This window comes from Phyllobates terribilis, unplaced genomic scaffold (genome assembly GCF_046119375.1).
Source record: "Phyllobates terribilis strain yellow unplaced genomic scaffold, ASM4611937v1 Scaffold_9__5_contigs__length_417890890, whole genome shotgun sequence".
Lineage (NCBI taxonomy): Eukaryota > Metazoa > Chordata > Amphibia > Anura > Dendrobatidae > Phyllobates > Phyllobates terribilis.
The window spans coordinates 159,666,829-159,682,789 of NW_027362769.1; the positions used below are offsets into that span (position 1 = coordinate 159,666,829).

Below are 15,961 nucleotides of genomic sequence, written 5' to 3' on the forward strand. Positions count from 1 at the left end.
ACCAATGGTGTCATCCTGCAAAAAACAAGCCCTCGCACAGCCATATTGACTGAAAAATAAAAAAGTGGGAAGAAGGGGAGCTAAAAACAAAAAAGCAAAAATGGAAAAACCCAAGGGAGATAAAAGGGTTAACTTATTCTATAACTGGAATTAAATATTAAAAGAACTGTCTTAACTTAGAAAGTTATTGGGATAGGTGAGAACTGGCTGAACTATGGGGATCCCACTGTCTGAACCCATCCCACTAAATTGTAGAATTGGACTCCGGAGTACCAGTATGAGATGGGTCATAAATATAATGTTAAAATAGGACCGATCTCTAAACCATCTCTTACGAGGGGAAGTGTCACTCTTACATTGAGCATAGAAGCAAGGATTCATCATAAATTGTAAATGAAACAAAAAGAGCTAACACTCTAACACTCCATCTGACCCCCCCATCCTGTGAACAGTTAAAGTAGGTTATCTGATGAAGAGCAGACATGAAACCTGTTCAACAGGCTGTGAGGTGATGCTTTTATCTCCTGCGTAGATAAGTTTTCCTGTGTTCAAAAGAATTGCAGGCAGTCAGGATAGCACCAGATACCAGCTATGAATAATGTTTTTTGTAACCGTTATAGATCCTGTAGTTATGGGAGACATATTTTCTGCATTCTGGCAAATATAACACATTTACCGTACTTACATCACTGTGCAGTCTACTCATCAGCACTGAATTAATATTGGCCAGATAAACAAAGTTGGATATACCATGTCTAATATCTATAGAAAGCTAAAATCATGATAGAAAATAAGGCATTAATACCTCCCGCCTGGGACCTCCAGGGGATCAGATATCTTTACGACTGAGGATCTCATTAATTTTGATACCTGAGCATTTCATTTACCAGCCCCATCTGAGGTCACCATGGGGTGTGACTCTTACATGGTAAAAAATGAAATGGAAGCAAGAAGCGATATATAGTCCGGGCGCTGCGTAGAAACGCTGCACAGATAGTACTGCTGATATTAATGGCCATATTTATTGAATGGCTTCATGAGAAATTTGCCATTGGCAAAATTGATACAAATTTTACCACACGTACCAAATTCACAAACTGGTTCATAGACAAGTAAAAATTCTACCTATGCATGCCGTTGAACTACAATACCAGACGCAGCCACTATATTAGATTGGCGCTGTTTCAACAAAAAAATCTCAATCATTTTATCTCAAACTATTCCATCTATTTGAGCAATAAAGTGAAGGTTGCACAACTACTCTGTTGTCTAAGGGCTCATTCAGACTTCAGTGACTTTTCATCAGTATTTATATACCAAAACCAGAAGTGCCTCCAAAACACAGAACAGTTGTCAATCTTTCAATTATAGTTTTTCTCTGTATGTTCCACTCCTGGTTTTGGCAAACAAACACTGATGAAAAATCACTGACGTCTGAATGAGCCCTAATATTATAATTTGTGATCACGAACCATTCAAGGTCACAAATATGTAAAAATGAGATCTGCTCTTGACTCTCTGAAGGTCATTGAAGTTTACAGACAGTTGCAACCTCTAGAATAAAAACAATTACCTCCTGTCCTCCTGGCTACAAATCCTGGGTGACAACTACTAATAGCAGCTACAGTTATATGAAAAAGTTTGGGCACCCCTATTAATCTTAAGCTTAATGTTTTATAAAAATTGGTGTTTTTGCAACAGCTCTTTCAGTTTGATATATGTAATAACTGTTGGACACAGTAATGTTTCTGAATTGAAATGAGGTTTATTGTACTAACAGAAAATGTGCAATCTGCATTCAAACAAAATTTGACAGGTGCATAAGTATGGGCACCCTTATCATTTTCTTGTTTAAAATACTCCTACCTACTTTTTACTGACTTACTAAAGCACTTTTTTTGGTTTTGTAACCTCATTGAGCTTTGAACTTCATAGCCAGGTGTATGCAATCATGAGAAAAGCTACTTAAAGTGGCCACTTGCAAGTTGTTCTCCTGTTTGAATCTCCTCTGAAGAGTGGCATCATGGGCTCCTCGAAACAACTGTCAAATGATCTGAAAACAAAGATTATTCAACATAGTTGTTCAGGGGAAGGATGCAAAAAGTTGTCTCAGCGATTTAACCTGTCAGTTTCCACTGTGAGGAACATAGTAAGGAAATGGAAGAACACAGGGACAGTTCTTGTTAAGGCCAGAAGTGGCAGGCCAAGAAAAACATCAGAAAGGCAGAGAAGAAGAATGGTGAGATCAGTCAAGGACAATCCTCAGACCACCTCCAGAGAGCTGCAGCATCAACTTGCTGCAGATGGTGTCACTGTGCATCGGTCAACTATACAACGCACTTTGCACAAGGAGAAGCTGTATGGGAGAGTGATGCGAAAGAAGCCGTTTCTGCAAGCACGCCACAAACAGAGTCGGCTGAGGTATGCAAAAGCCAGTTTCTTTTTGGAAGAAGGTCCTGTGGACTGATGAAACCAAGATTGAGTTGTTTGGTCATACAAAAAGGTGTTATGCATGGCAGCAAAAAAACACAGCATTCCAAGAAAAACACTTGCTACCCACAGTAAAATTTGGTGGAGGTTCCATCATGCTTTGGGACTGTGTGGCCAATGCCGGCACCGGGAATCTTGTTAAAGTTGAGGGAAGAATGGATTCCACTCAGTATCAGCAGATTCTTGACAATAATGTTCAAGAATCAGTGACAAAGTTGAAGTTACGCAGGGGATGGATCTTTCAGCAAGACAATGATCCAAAACACTGCTCCAAATCTACTCAGGCATTCATGCAGAGGAACAATTACAATGTTCTGGAATGGCCATCCCAGTCTCCAGACCTGAATATCATTGAACATCTGTGGGATCATTTGAAGAGGGCTGTCCATGCTCGGCGACCATCAAACTTAACTGAACTGGAATTGTTTTGTAAAGAGGAATGGTCAAAAATACCTTCATCCAGGATCCAGGAAATCATTAAAAGCTACAGGAAGCGAATAGAGGCTGTTATTTTTGCAAAAGGAGGATCTACTAAATATTAATGTCACTTTTCTGGTGAGGTGCCCATACTTATGCACCTGTCAAATTTTGCTTGAATGCTGATTGCACATTTTCTGTTAGTACAATAAACCTCATTTCAAAGCAGAAACATTACTGTGTCCAACAGTTATTACATATATCAAACTGAAATAGCTGTTGCAAAAACACCAATTTTTATAAAACATTATGCTTAAGATTAATAGGGGTGCCCAAACTTTTTCATATAACTGTATTAAAGTGCCAATAAGGGTTGTCAGGCAGGTTTTTCCCCAGCTCCTAAATGTCGTATTAATGAACGTAAACTTATAAAATATATATTTAGAATATAAAATATTAATTTATAACATATTATTTCTTGATTAGAATCAATTATTGAGGAAAATTCAGAGACAGCGGAATTAAATATTGAACCCTTGTTGCACCAGGCAGATGCCCCTGCATTTTATGTTATTTATAATAGATATAATGAAAATATTCAAAAATTAGTAAAGATTGAAAAAAAGATTGCAGGAAAAAAGCATGATAATTTTCAGAATTTTCAGCCAAATTTTTCAAGCTGAAATAGGTTGTTACCAGGGGCGGACACAGACTGTAGTGGGCCCCTGTGCAAGAAATTTTGGGGGGCCCCCCCTGCCCTTCATAAGGCAACAAAGTTATGTAAACATAACCCCCCATGTGCATCTCTCACCCCCCCATGTGCAGCTCTCATCCCACCCATGTGCAGCTCTCACCCCCCGTGCATCTCTCATCCCCCCCATGTGCATCTCTCATCCCCCCCATGTGCATCTCTCATCCCCCCCATGTGCATCTCTCATCCCCCCCATGTGCATCTCTCACCCCCCCATGTGCATCTCTCACCCCCCCATGTGCATCTCTCACCCCCACATGTGCATCTCTCACCCCCCATGTGCATCTCTCACCCCCCCATGTGCATCTCTCACCCCCCCATGTGCATCTCTCACCCCCCCCCATGTGCATCTCTCATCCCCCCCGTGCATCTCTGATTCCCCCCACTCCTAGTTAATTAATTGTATTTAAAAAAAATAAAACTTGTTATACTTACCCCCATGCAATCCCTGCAGAATCCTGGCGCTCGTCCACGTCGCTGCCACCAGGTTCTCCTGACGTTCGGCCATGTGACGGCGCCACATACATAGCCATCAGCTTTTGTTTTGGCCAAAAGATTTTTAAAGCCGCCACCACGATAAGGTAGACTCTTCTGGGCGGGCCCTACTCTAACCTATTAAAATTTTCTTAAAATATCCAATACTCTTTTTAGATATATTTTTATTTAGTTTTCTTTAAGGGAATGTGTCATATACATTTTTTTTTTAAATGACCAATAATACCACATACAGGGAATACCGCCACACCATGACCAGACCACATATTACCACAACATAGTGACCGAATAATACCACACAGAAGGGAGAAAAACTGCCACACCATGACCAGACCACATATTACCACTACATTACTAATATTACCACCACATTACTAATATTACCATAAGTGTCATTATACACGGGAGCTCTATACATGGTATGTATAACGTAAGTGTCCAGGTAATCTAGTGATCACCAGTGAAATTATACACAGGAGCTCTGTATATAGTGTCAGTGTACAGGTAATACAGTGACATTATACACAGGAGCTCTGTATATAGTGTACAGGTAATACAGTGATCATCAGTGACATTATACACAGGAGCTCTGTATATAGTGTCAGTGTACAGGTAATACAGGGATCACCAGTGACATTATACACAGGAGCTCTGTATATAGTGTCAGTGTACAGGTAATACAGTGATCACCAGTGAAATTATACACAGGAGCTCTGTATATAGTGTCAGTGTACAGGTAATACAGAGATCACCAGTGACATTATACACAGGAGCTCTGTATATAGTGTCAGTGTACAGGTAATACAGTGATCACCAGTGACATTATACACAGTGTACATGTAATAGACTGACTCACCGGTGACGTCTCTAGGTGAAGTCCTTCATCTTCGCTTTTCTCCTTCATCCAGCACAGACCGCCATCATGTCTTCCAGCCAGGACTCGTCTCTGCATAAAATAACACAGTTATCTAGAGCACATTCCCCAACTTCTACATTACGCAGCTGAATACAGACGTGCATCCACCATCAATATATGGTTAGTTATTAGGCAACCTACCATTCCAAATATAAATTGTAATCCACCACTGTGCCCCCATTAACTGTAAATAGGCACTTAATATATAATTCAATTAGAACCTCTACTCTTTCCGCCAATTTGTTACCAGTCACACTCCTGCATCCGCAACGCCCCCTACTCTATACTTCCTGCTCCCCGCATTCAATATTTACATGCACCCCCTGCCCCAATTCATTATATCATGTCCGTGCTCTCCCCACCCCATCATCATTTATCATTTACTCTCCCCCACCCCACATTCGTTATGTGCAGCTCATTATCCCCCTACTCCCAATTCCCCCATGTGCAGCTCTCAAACCCCCCCATGTGCAGCTCTCATCCCCCTCCATGTGCCCCTCTCTCACCCCCTCCCCCCACATGTGCCCCTCTCTCACCCCCTCCCCCCCACATGTGCCCCTCTCTCATCCCCCTCCCCCCCACATGTGCCCCTCTCTCATCCCCCTCCCCCACATGTGCCCCTCTCTCATCCCCCTCCCCCACATGTGCCCCTCTCTCATCCCCCTCCCCCACATGTGCCCCTCTCTCATCTCCCCCCACATGTGCATCTCCCATCTCCCCCCCCACACATGTGCATCTCCGATCTCCCCCCCACACATGTGCATCTCCCATCTCCCCCACACATGTGCATCTCCCATCTCCCCCACACATGTGCATCTCCCATCCCCCCCCCCACACACGTGCATCTCCCATCTCCCCCCCCACACACATGTGCATCTCCCATCCCCCCCCCACATGTGCATCTCCCATCCCCCCCCACATGTGCATCTCCCATCCCCCCCCACACACATGTGCATCTCCCATCCCCCCCACACACACATGTGCATCTCCCATCTCCCCCCCCTACACACATGTGCATCTCCCATCTCCCCCCCCACATACATGTGCATCTCCCATCTCCCCCCCCACACACGTGCATCTCCCATCTCCCCCCCCCACACACGTGCATCTCCCATCTCCCCCCCCCACACACGTGCATCTCCCATCTCCCCCCCCACACACATGTGCATCTCCCATCTCCCCCCCCACACACATGTGCATCTCCCATCTCCCCCCCCACACACACACATGTGCATCTCCCATCTCCCCCCCCACACACATGTGCATCTCCCATCTCCCCCCCCACACACACACATGTGCATCTCCCATCTCCCCCCACACACACACATACACACACACACACACATGTGCTTCTCCCATCTCTCCACTCCTAGTTAATTGTATTTTAAAAAAAATAAAACTTGTTATACTTACCCCCATGCGATCCCTGCAGAATCCTGGCGCTCGTCCAAATCGCTGACAGCAGGTTCTCCTGACTTCCGGCCATGTGACGGCACCGTCACATGACCGGAAGTCAGGGGAATCATGAAGGCGCTGCTGCAACAGCGCAGCTCAGCGCTGAAATGTCCCGGACCCGGCGCATAGCATGGGGCCGGGGGCCCCATGAGGAGAGAGACGCACAAGAGGGGGGCCCCCGAGGGGGCCCCTACCGGCCGGGCCCCATACTGGAGTCAGGGCAGTCATGCCCTGATGGCGGCCCTGCTGGAGGCTGGAGGGGCCCCCTCTCCCTCGGGGCCCCCGTTCAATGAACCGGCTGCACGGGCGGTAGTTCCGCCCCTGGTTGTTACATTATACATGTGTATGTGTGAGTGTGTGTGTGTGTATATATATATACACATACATATAGCTCTGGCAAAAAATTAAGAGACCACTGCAAAATTTTCATTTTCTCTGATTTTTCTCTTGATAGGTATATTTTTGAGTAAAATGTACATTGTTGTTTTATTCTATAAACTACTGGCAATATTCTCCGAAATTCAAAGCTAAAAATTTTGTATTTATTTGCAGCAAATGAAAAATCGTCACAATAATAAAAAAGAAACAGAGAAAATGAGAACCAGTGCTTTCAGACCTCAAATAATGCAAACAAAACAAGTTCTTATTCATTTAGAAACAACAATACTCATGTTTTAATTCAGGAAGAGTTCAGAGATCAATATTTGGTGGAATAACCATGATTTTTATCCCAGCTTTCATGCGTCTTGGCATACTTTCCACAGTCTTTCACACTGCTTTTGGGTGACCTTATGCCACTCCTGGCACAAAAATGTAAGCAGTTCTTCTTTGTTTGATGGCTTGTGAGTATCCATCTTCCTCTTGATTACATTCCAGAGGTTTTCAATGGGGTTCAGGTCTGGAGATTGGGCTGGGCATGACAGGGTCTTGATGTGGTGCTCCTTCATCCACACATTCATTGACCTAGCTGTGTGGCGTGGGGCATTGTCAGTCCTCAGAGTTGGGGAACATTGCCTGAGCAGAAGGAAGCAAGTGTTTTTCCAGGATAACCTTGTATGCGGCTTGATTCATACGTCCTACGCAAAGATTAACCTGCCCAATTCCAGCCTTGCTGAAGCATCCCCAGATCATCACCGATCCTCCACCAAATTTCACAGTGGGTGCAGACACTGTGGCTTGTATAGCTCTCCAGGTCTCCGTCTAACCATTAGACGACCAGGTGTTGGGCAAAGCTGAAAATTAGACTCATCAGAGAAGATTACCTTACTCCAGTCCTCTATGGGCCAATCCTTATGGTCTTTGGCCATCTTCAGCCTGGCTCTCCTTTGCTTCTCATTGATGAAAGGCTTTTTTCTGGCTTTACATGACTTGAGGTCTCTAGGAGCCTGTTACCAACTGTTCTTGCCGAGCTCTTCACCACAGCTGCCATTTGCCATTCCTTCTGTAGGTCACTTGATGTCATCCTGCAGTTGCTGAGTGACATTGGAATAAGATGACGGTCATCCCGGTCAGTGGAGAGTCGCTTTCCCCCTCTGCCGGTCTGTAGTTTTGTTGCCCCCAATGTCTTTCTGCTTGACCTTGGTGTAATGGACTGCCGTCTTCAAAATTTTAAGGATGGAGGCAACATGATGCTCACTGTATCCCTCTGCTAGTAAAGCCAGAATTGAGCCCTTCTTTTCCTCACTCAAGCCTTTTCTTTTCAACTCCTTTGGCATGGTTAAAAGTTATTTCTTCATTCAAATTACTTTTGGGCTATTCCTAGCACTTGTTTTGCCATCCAGCTTGTCCTATTGCAAGAGGATTGTGAAGAGCACAGCAGTGTCTTTTACACTTTCCCTCATTACATAAGATTTGGTTCAGGTGATCACCTAATCAGAAACACATTAAGTAGAATGAGGTGGACTTGGGTTGGAATTCAACTGACGCTGGAATGGAATGGCTGTCAGACATGTAGAGATGGGGATTGTTAGAAAACTGTGCAGTGGTCTCTTAATTTTTACCAGAGGTGTATATAGATATATATAGATATACGGTATATACATATCAATCAATCTTACTTTTCATAGGGGGTGTACTCATTTATGCTGAACACTGTATATACATACATACAGCGGATGAAATAAGTATTGAATATGTCACCAATTTTCTTAGTAAATCTATTTCTAAAGGTACTATTGACATGAAATTCTCACTAGATGTCAGTAACAACCCATGCAATCCACACAGGCAAAGAAATCACTCTAGATGTGTAATAAGTTATGTGTAATAATGAGAAATGTCACAGGGAAAATGCATTGAATATGCATACTGAAATTTATTTAATAATTCATACAAAAGCATTTGTTGGTAATGAGTCTTCTAGACCCCTCCTGTATGGTGAAACTAGTAGCAGGCATTGCTCAGATGTGATTTTAACCCAGTCTGCCACACAAACACATTTAAAATCTTGGACATCTATGGTTTGATTTCTTTGCCTGTGTGAATTGCATGGGTCTCTGGTGAGAATTTCATGTCAATAGCACCTTTAGAAATATAGTTACTTGTCTCGTTTTAGCTTTTATGCTTACTTCTAGATGCTGTTCGGTAGTTGGGACTTTGTCTTCTTTTTGGCAACAAACACTTGTAATATCTGAAGTGTTATATTCTATTATATTCCTTTCTGCATTGTTACTTATACTAAAATGTTCAATAAAAAGTTGTTTAAAAGAAAAAAAAAGAACTATAGTTACTTAGAAAATTGGTGACGTGTCCAATACTTACATCATCTGCTGTATACAGTACAGACCAAAAGTTTGGACACACCTCATTTAAAGATTTTTCTGTATTTTCATAACTTTGAAAATTGTACATTCACACTGAAGGCATCAAAACTATGAATTAACACATGTGGAATTATATACTTAACATAAAAGTGTGAAACAACTGAAAATATGTCTTATATTCTACTGTAGGTTCTTCAAAGTAGCCACCTTTTGCTTTGATGACTGCTTTGCACACTCTTGGCATTCTCTTGATGAGCTTCAAGAGGTAGTCACCGGAAATGGTTTTCACTTCACAGGTGTGCCCTGTCAGGTTTAATAAGTGGGATTTCTTGCCTTTTAAATGGGGTTGGGACCATCAGTTGTGTTGTGCAGAAGTCAGGTGGATACAATGCTAATAGTCCGACTGAATAGACTGTTATAATTTGTATTATGGCAAGAAAAAAGCAGCTAAGTAAAGAAAAACGAGTGGCCATCATTAATTTAAGAAATGAAGGTCAGTCAGTCCGAAAAATTGGGCAAACTTTGAATGTGTCCCCAAGTGCAGTTGCAAAAACCATCAAGCGCTACAAAGAAGCTGGCTCACATGAGGACCGCCCCAGGAAAGGAAGACCAAGAGTCACCTCTGCTTCTGAGGATAAGTTTATCCGAGTCACCAGCCTCAGAAATCGCAGGTTAACAGCAGCTCAGATTAGAGACCAGGTCAATGCCACACAGAGTTCTAGCAGCAGACACATCTCTACAAAAACTGTTAAGAGGAGACTTTGTGCAGCAGGCCTTGATGGTAAAATAGCTGCTAGGAAACCACTGATAAGGACAGGCAACAAGCAGAAGAGACTTGTTTGGGCTAAAGAACACAAGGAATGGACATTAGACCAGTGGAAATCTGTGCTTTGGTATGATGAGTCCAAATTTGAGATCTTTGGTTCCAACCACCGTGTCTTTGTGCGATGCAGAAAAGGTGAACGGATGCACTCTACATGCCTGGTTCCCACCATGAAGCATGGAGGAGGAGGTGTGATGATGTGGGGGTGCTTTGCTGGTGACACTGTTGGGGATTTATTCAAAATTGAAGGCATACTGAACCAGCATGGCTACCACAGCATCTTGCAGCGGCATGCTATTCCATCTAGTTTGCGTTTAGTTGGACCTTCATTTATTTTTCAATAGGACAATGACCCCAAACACACCTCCAGGCTGTGTAAGGGCTATTTGACCAAGAAGGGGAGTGATGGGGTGCTATGCCAGATGACCTGGCCTCCACAGTCACCAGACCTGAACCCAATCAAGATGTTATGGGGTGAGCTGGACCGCAGAGTGAAGGCAAAAGGGCCAACAAGTGCTAAGCATCTCTGGGAAATCCTTCAAGATTGTTGGAAGACCATTTCCAGTGACTACCTCTTGAAGCTCATCAAGAGAATGCCAAGAGTGTGCAAAGCAGTCATCAAAGCAAAAGGTGGCTACTTTGAAGAACCTAGAATATAAGACATATTTTCAGTTGTTTCACACTTTTTTGTTAAGTATATAATTCCACATGTGTTAATTCATAGTTTTGATGCCTTCAGTGTGAATGTACAATTTTCATAGTCATGAAAATACAGAAAAATCTTTAAATGAGAAGGTGTGTCCAAACTTCCGGTCTGTACTGTATATATATATATATATATATATATATATATATATTTCCCATTTTAGGTCAATTAGGATTACCATAATTTTTAATATTTGGCCAAATGCCAGAATAATGAGAGAGAGAGAATGTTTTAAGGCATTTTTAATACTTACTGCAAAGACAAAAGTTTACATACACTAAGATCACTATGCCTTTAAACAATTCGGGGCTGCCCATATGATGATGTCATGTGTTTGGAAGCAGCATCTGAGTTAATTAGAGACACATCTGTGGATGTATTTTAATGCACACCTGAAACACACTGCTTCTTTGTGTAGCATCATGAGAAAGTCTAAAGAAATCAGCCAAGATATCAGGAAGAGAATTGTGGACTTGCAAAAGATACACTAAGAACATGTGACATTTGGAAAAAAAAAGTGGCATGGGTGCCAAAAAAACATACCCAAAATTGCAATGTAAATGTAGAAAAAATGTATAAGAATGCAATGTTTGTGGTGCATTTTCTATTTATTTGTTGACTTATGGTTGATAACTGTCCGCAACTTATTTTGATGCCAAAAATGCTACACAAAAAAAAAGAAAAGAAACAAAGGAAAAAAGCAGTTTTAGAACCACTCAATATTTTTTTATGAAAAACATATTTGGTATTTCCAAAAAATATAGCAACCTATACAATACCGTAAAAGGTCATTTAAAGTGAATGGTCAGGGGACTAGTTAGCACAGTAGCAATAGATCATACTGGTTGATGGGGAGTTGGGCAACAAATCACTTTGATTTGCAAACAGTATATATAAATAAGACAGTGAATTAAATAATAGCCTACGCCTCACAGATCTGACAGGGTGCACCATACTGTTCCAAGTAAAGGAAAAACAAAAAATGTTCATTGACATTATTGTTATTTATTTGCCAAGTAATATCATTAATTTATGGGTTTTAAAAATAAATACACAATATAAAAAAATAAAGAAAAAGAAACAAATACAAACAAGAAAAAACGTGTCAAGGAGTAACAAAAAAGTTACTGTATGTGTTTTGGAATGTGGAGAAAGAAGACGAAGAAAAGAAAGAGTAAGAAAGAATTCTATTCATGAAATTAACCCTAGGATTCCCGGTTGATCCTCATTGCACACATGCATGAGATTTGCAGAAGTGCTACAATGACGGTGATTGTATGTAGACTGTCTTTCGTGCTCAGAAAAGAAGGACCCGAAGCTGGACTATCATGATGGAGGAGACATCCTGCTGGACTTGTCCTGCCTCATTAGCATATGATGAGCAGCAGATTAAAAGTTAACTTAATATATATAAAAAAAAGCAAATAAAACAGCAGCAATAATATTGCAGATAAAATGTCTCATCAGAATATAGGAATCATGATGCATCCCGCTGTAGTCGTGGTTCGGGACAGTCAGGGACCAGCCTGGTTTCCTTTATGTATTTTTATGTTCGGGTTGGGAATGCTCTTTCACGCTTTCTACAGAGAATTGCTGGACAATTATATGTTTTTTCTTCTTTTCTGTTTTCATTCAGAACTGCAATCAGTGTGTCACAAAAAGAGCTGCCAATATAGATGTGGCATCAGCAGGAACAGCACCCAGTGCTACTGTAGGGACGGCTATGAGCTGGCAGCAGACAGGAGGAGCTGTGCAGGTAAGACACCACTTATATAGGGCATTGTCCCAGTGATGCACATTGTGGCATTGAGCTGTAGGAAACTGCATCATCAGGAGCTTTAAATCTGCGGTTGGACCGGACTACCTTGGCATTGCATTCATGATTTAGGGAGAATTTAGTTTGGTTATTTCCATAGCTTTGATGCAGCCATGACTATTTATGATGACTGCAATAGCGATCCAGAGATGAAAAAAACAGCACTCTGCAGTCTGTACTGAAATCTAACACCTCGGTATCAGTGCCCATAAAGTGTCTGCACTGATTCTAAAGCTTGTATAAATAGCTGCTTAACAATGTACATGTAATAAACTATGAGATAGATAGATACATAGATGATAGATGATACCCCAAGTCTATCTATTATCTATCTATCTACCAAATTCAGATTCAAAATCCAAATTCAAATAGGTTTTAGTGTCCGGACTAAATACACATTAGTTTTGCCAAAGCAAGTGTACAGTAGGGAATAGGAATAGGGACTATAGGAACCGTGGATTGGGGCTCATCCAGGGTGGGGGTTATGGAAGTCCATGACTTAACAATAGTTCTTTCTCGCAGACTATGGGATGCACTCATATACTGTGCTGCTCTATCCCCCCGCTCATATACTGCATTGCTCTCTCCCCCGCGCTCACATACTGCGCTGCTCTCTCGCCCGCTCTCACATACTGCGCTGCTCTCTCCCCCGCACTCACATACTGCGCTGCTCTCTCCCCCGCACTAACATACTGTGCTGCTCTATCCCCTGCACTCACATACTGTGCTGCTCTCTCCCCCGCATTCACATACTGCGCTGCACTGTCCCCCGCACTAACATACTGTGCTGCTCTCTCCCCCGCACTCACATACTGTGCTGCTCTCTCCCCCGCGCTCACATACTTTGCTGCTCTATCCCCCGCACTCACATACTGCGCTGCTCTCTCCCCCGCATTCACATACTGCGCTACACTGTCCCCCGCACTAACATACTGTGCTGCTCTCTCCCCCGCATTCACATACTGCGCTGCACTGTCCTCCGCACTAACATACTGTGCTGCTCTCTCCCCCGCACTCACATACTGTTTTGCTCTCTCTCACGCACTCACATACTGTGCTGCTCTCTCTCTCGCACTCACATACTGCGCTGCTCTCTCCCCCGCACTAACATACTGTGCTGCTCTCTCCCCCGCACTCACATACTGTGCTGCTCTCTCTCCCACACTCACATACTGTGCTGCTCTCTCTCTCGCACTCACATACTGCGCTGCTCTCTCCCCCGCACTAACATACTGTGCTGCTCTCTCCCCCGCGCTCACATACTGCGCTGCTCTCTCCCCCGCACTCACACACTGCGCTGCTCTCTCCCTCGCACTCACATACTGTGCTGATCTCTCCCCCGCACTCACGTACTGTGTTGTGATCTACTACAAGCACTAAGGAAAGAAAGGAGATCGGTCCCTACAATAGAACTAAGCTAGATTCCTACGATGTAACGGGGAACCTGATCCTGCGATCAGACCCGCTAAAGTCCTCGGCTAGTCTGTACGAAGACCTATAGATGCAAGGGAGGGATCCCTACAAGAACTAGGGACTGGGATAAAGTTGGACACCTCCTACCAGAAATTGTAGCAGTAAAAGACAAACACACAACATAGAACATAAAGGTCCGAAAACCTAGCTAAACTGACTGAGAAAGGTAACTAAGCACCCGGCTAACTTAAGAGTAGAAATTACAATGAAGTCCAGCAAGGTCAGGAGGGCGGAGCAGGATTAAATAGGCAAAAAAGGTCATGTGACCAGCAAGATAGAAAAAACCTAACAGGAGAGTTCTAACAGTACCCCTTCTTCTATGAGGATCCTCCTGATCCCCTAGGCCCAGGCTTATCAGGAAACCTCTTGTGAAACGCTCTGACAAGTCTGGAAGCAGAAACATCATCCGCCCTCACCCATGAGTTATCCTCGAGACCGAAACCCTTCCAAGCGACGAGATACTGCAAACTCCCTCTATACCGTCTAGAATTTAGGATGCGGGAAATTTCGTATTCCCCGTCCTCCACCACCGGAGGAACAGTGGCAGAGGCGTCTCCATCCGACACATAAGCTCTTTTCAACAGAGAAACATGAAACACCGGATTAATCTTCCAGGAGGTAGGAACCTCCAACCTAACAGCAGATTGGTTAACTACCTGAAGCACCTTAAAGGGCCCTACAAACTTGGGACCCAATTTTTTAGAAGGAATCCTCAACCGCAGATTCTTAGAGGACAACCAAACCATGTCACCAATAGCAAACAAAACCTCTTGCCGTTTCCTATCAAAGTACCTCTTAGATTTTTTGTTAGCCTCCTGAAGATTACCACGCACATCCGTCCAAACTCTCTCTAAATCACCGGAAAAACTCTCCTCCTCAAGCACAGCTGATACCAATTTGGAGAATGACCCAAAAGACGGATGTCTCCCAGAACAACAAAAAAAGGTGAACAACCAGCAGAAGAGGATGTATGGTTGTTAAGAGCAAACTCAGCAAGTGGCAGAAACTCAGACCAACCCTCCTGATTGTCTGCCACAAAACAACGCAAGAACTGCTCAACATCCTGATTCTTCCTTTCTGTCTGGCCATTAGACTCAGGATGATATCCGGATGAAAACGACAAATGAACTCCCAACCTGTCACAAAAAGCACGCCAAAAACGAGCCACGAACTGAGGTCCCCTGTCCGAAACAATGTCAGTAGGAACGCCATGTAGTCTGACAATTTCCTTGACAAAGGCCTTAGCGAGTGTCTTAGCGCAGGGCAGTTTGATGAAAGGAACCAAGTGACACATCTTGCTAAAACGGTCCACGACCACCCAGATGACCGTGAAACCCTCAGAGGGGGGAAGGTCAGTAATAAAGTCCATAGCCAGATGTGTCCAAGGTGCACTAGGAACCTCCAGAGGGCAAAGCAACCCCGCTGGAGGAGTATGTGAAGACTTAGATCTAGCACACACCGTACATTGACGCACCCACTTAATGACTTCCTTCTGCCATCCAGGCCACCAAAAACTGCAACCCACAAGTCTCTTGGTCTCACAAATTCCTGGATGACCTGCCAACCGAGACTCATGACACTCGACAAACAAATCTCTCCTAAAGGTCCTAGGCACAAACAACCTCCCATGGGGAGTGTTAGATGGGGCATTCTCCTGTGCTTTAAGATTCTCATCTTCCAAAACGGAGTCCAAAGCAGCAATCACAACACCTTCTTGTAAAATGCTCTCCTCCTCAGCACCGACCATGGGAGAAAAGCTGCGAGACAAATCATCAGCTTTAACATACTTGGTACCCGGGATGTAAGTAACGGAAAAATTAAACCGCGAGAAAAAAAGTGCCCACCTAGCCTGACGGG

General features: G+C 43.4%; 1 protein-coding gene across 5 annotated transcripts in view; it reads left to right on the plus strand.

The window, feature by feature from the left end:
- LRP1B (LDL receptor related protein 1B) overlaps positions 1 to 15,961 on the plus strand; it is a 2,071,868-nt gene that overhangs the window by 828,994 nt on the left and 1,226,913 nt on the right. For all 5 annotated transcript variants that reach the window (XM_073647246.1, XM_073647248.1, XM_073647249.1 and 2 more), the window contains exon 4: positions 12,452 to 12,571. In XM_073647246.1, coding sequence (XP_073503347.1) covers positions 12,452 to 12,571 — 120 coding nt within the window. The remainder of the gene's footprint in view (positions 1 to 12,451; positions 12,572 to 15,961) is intronic.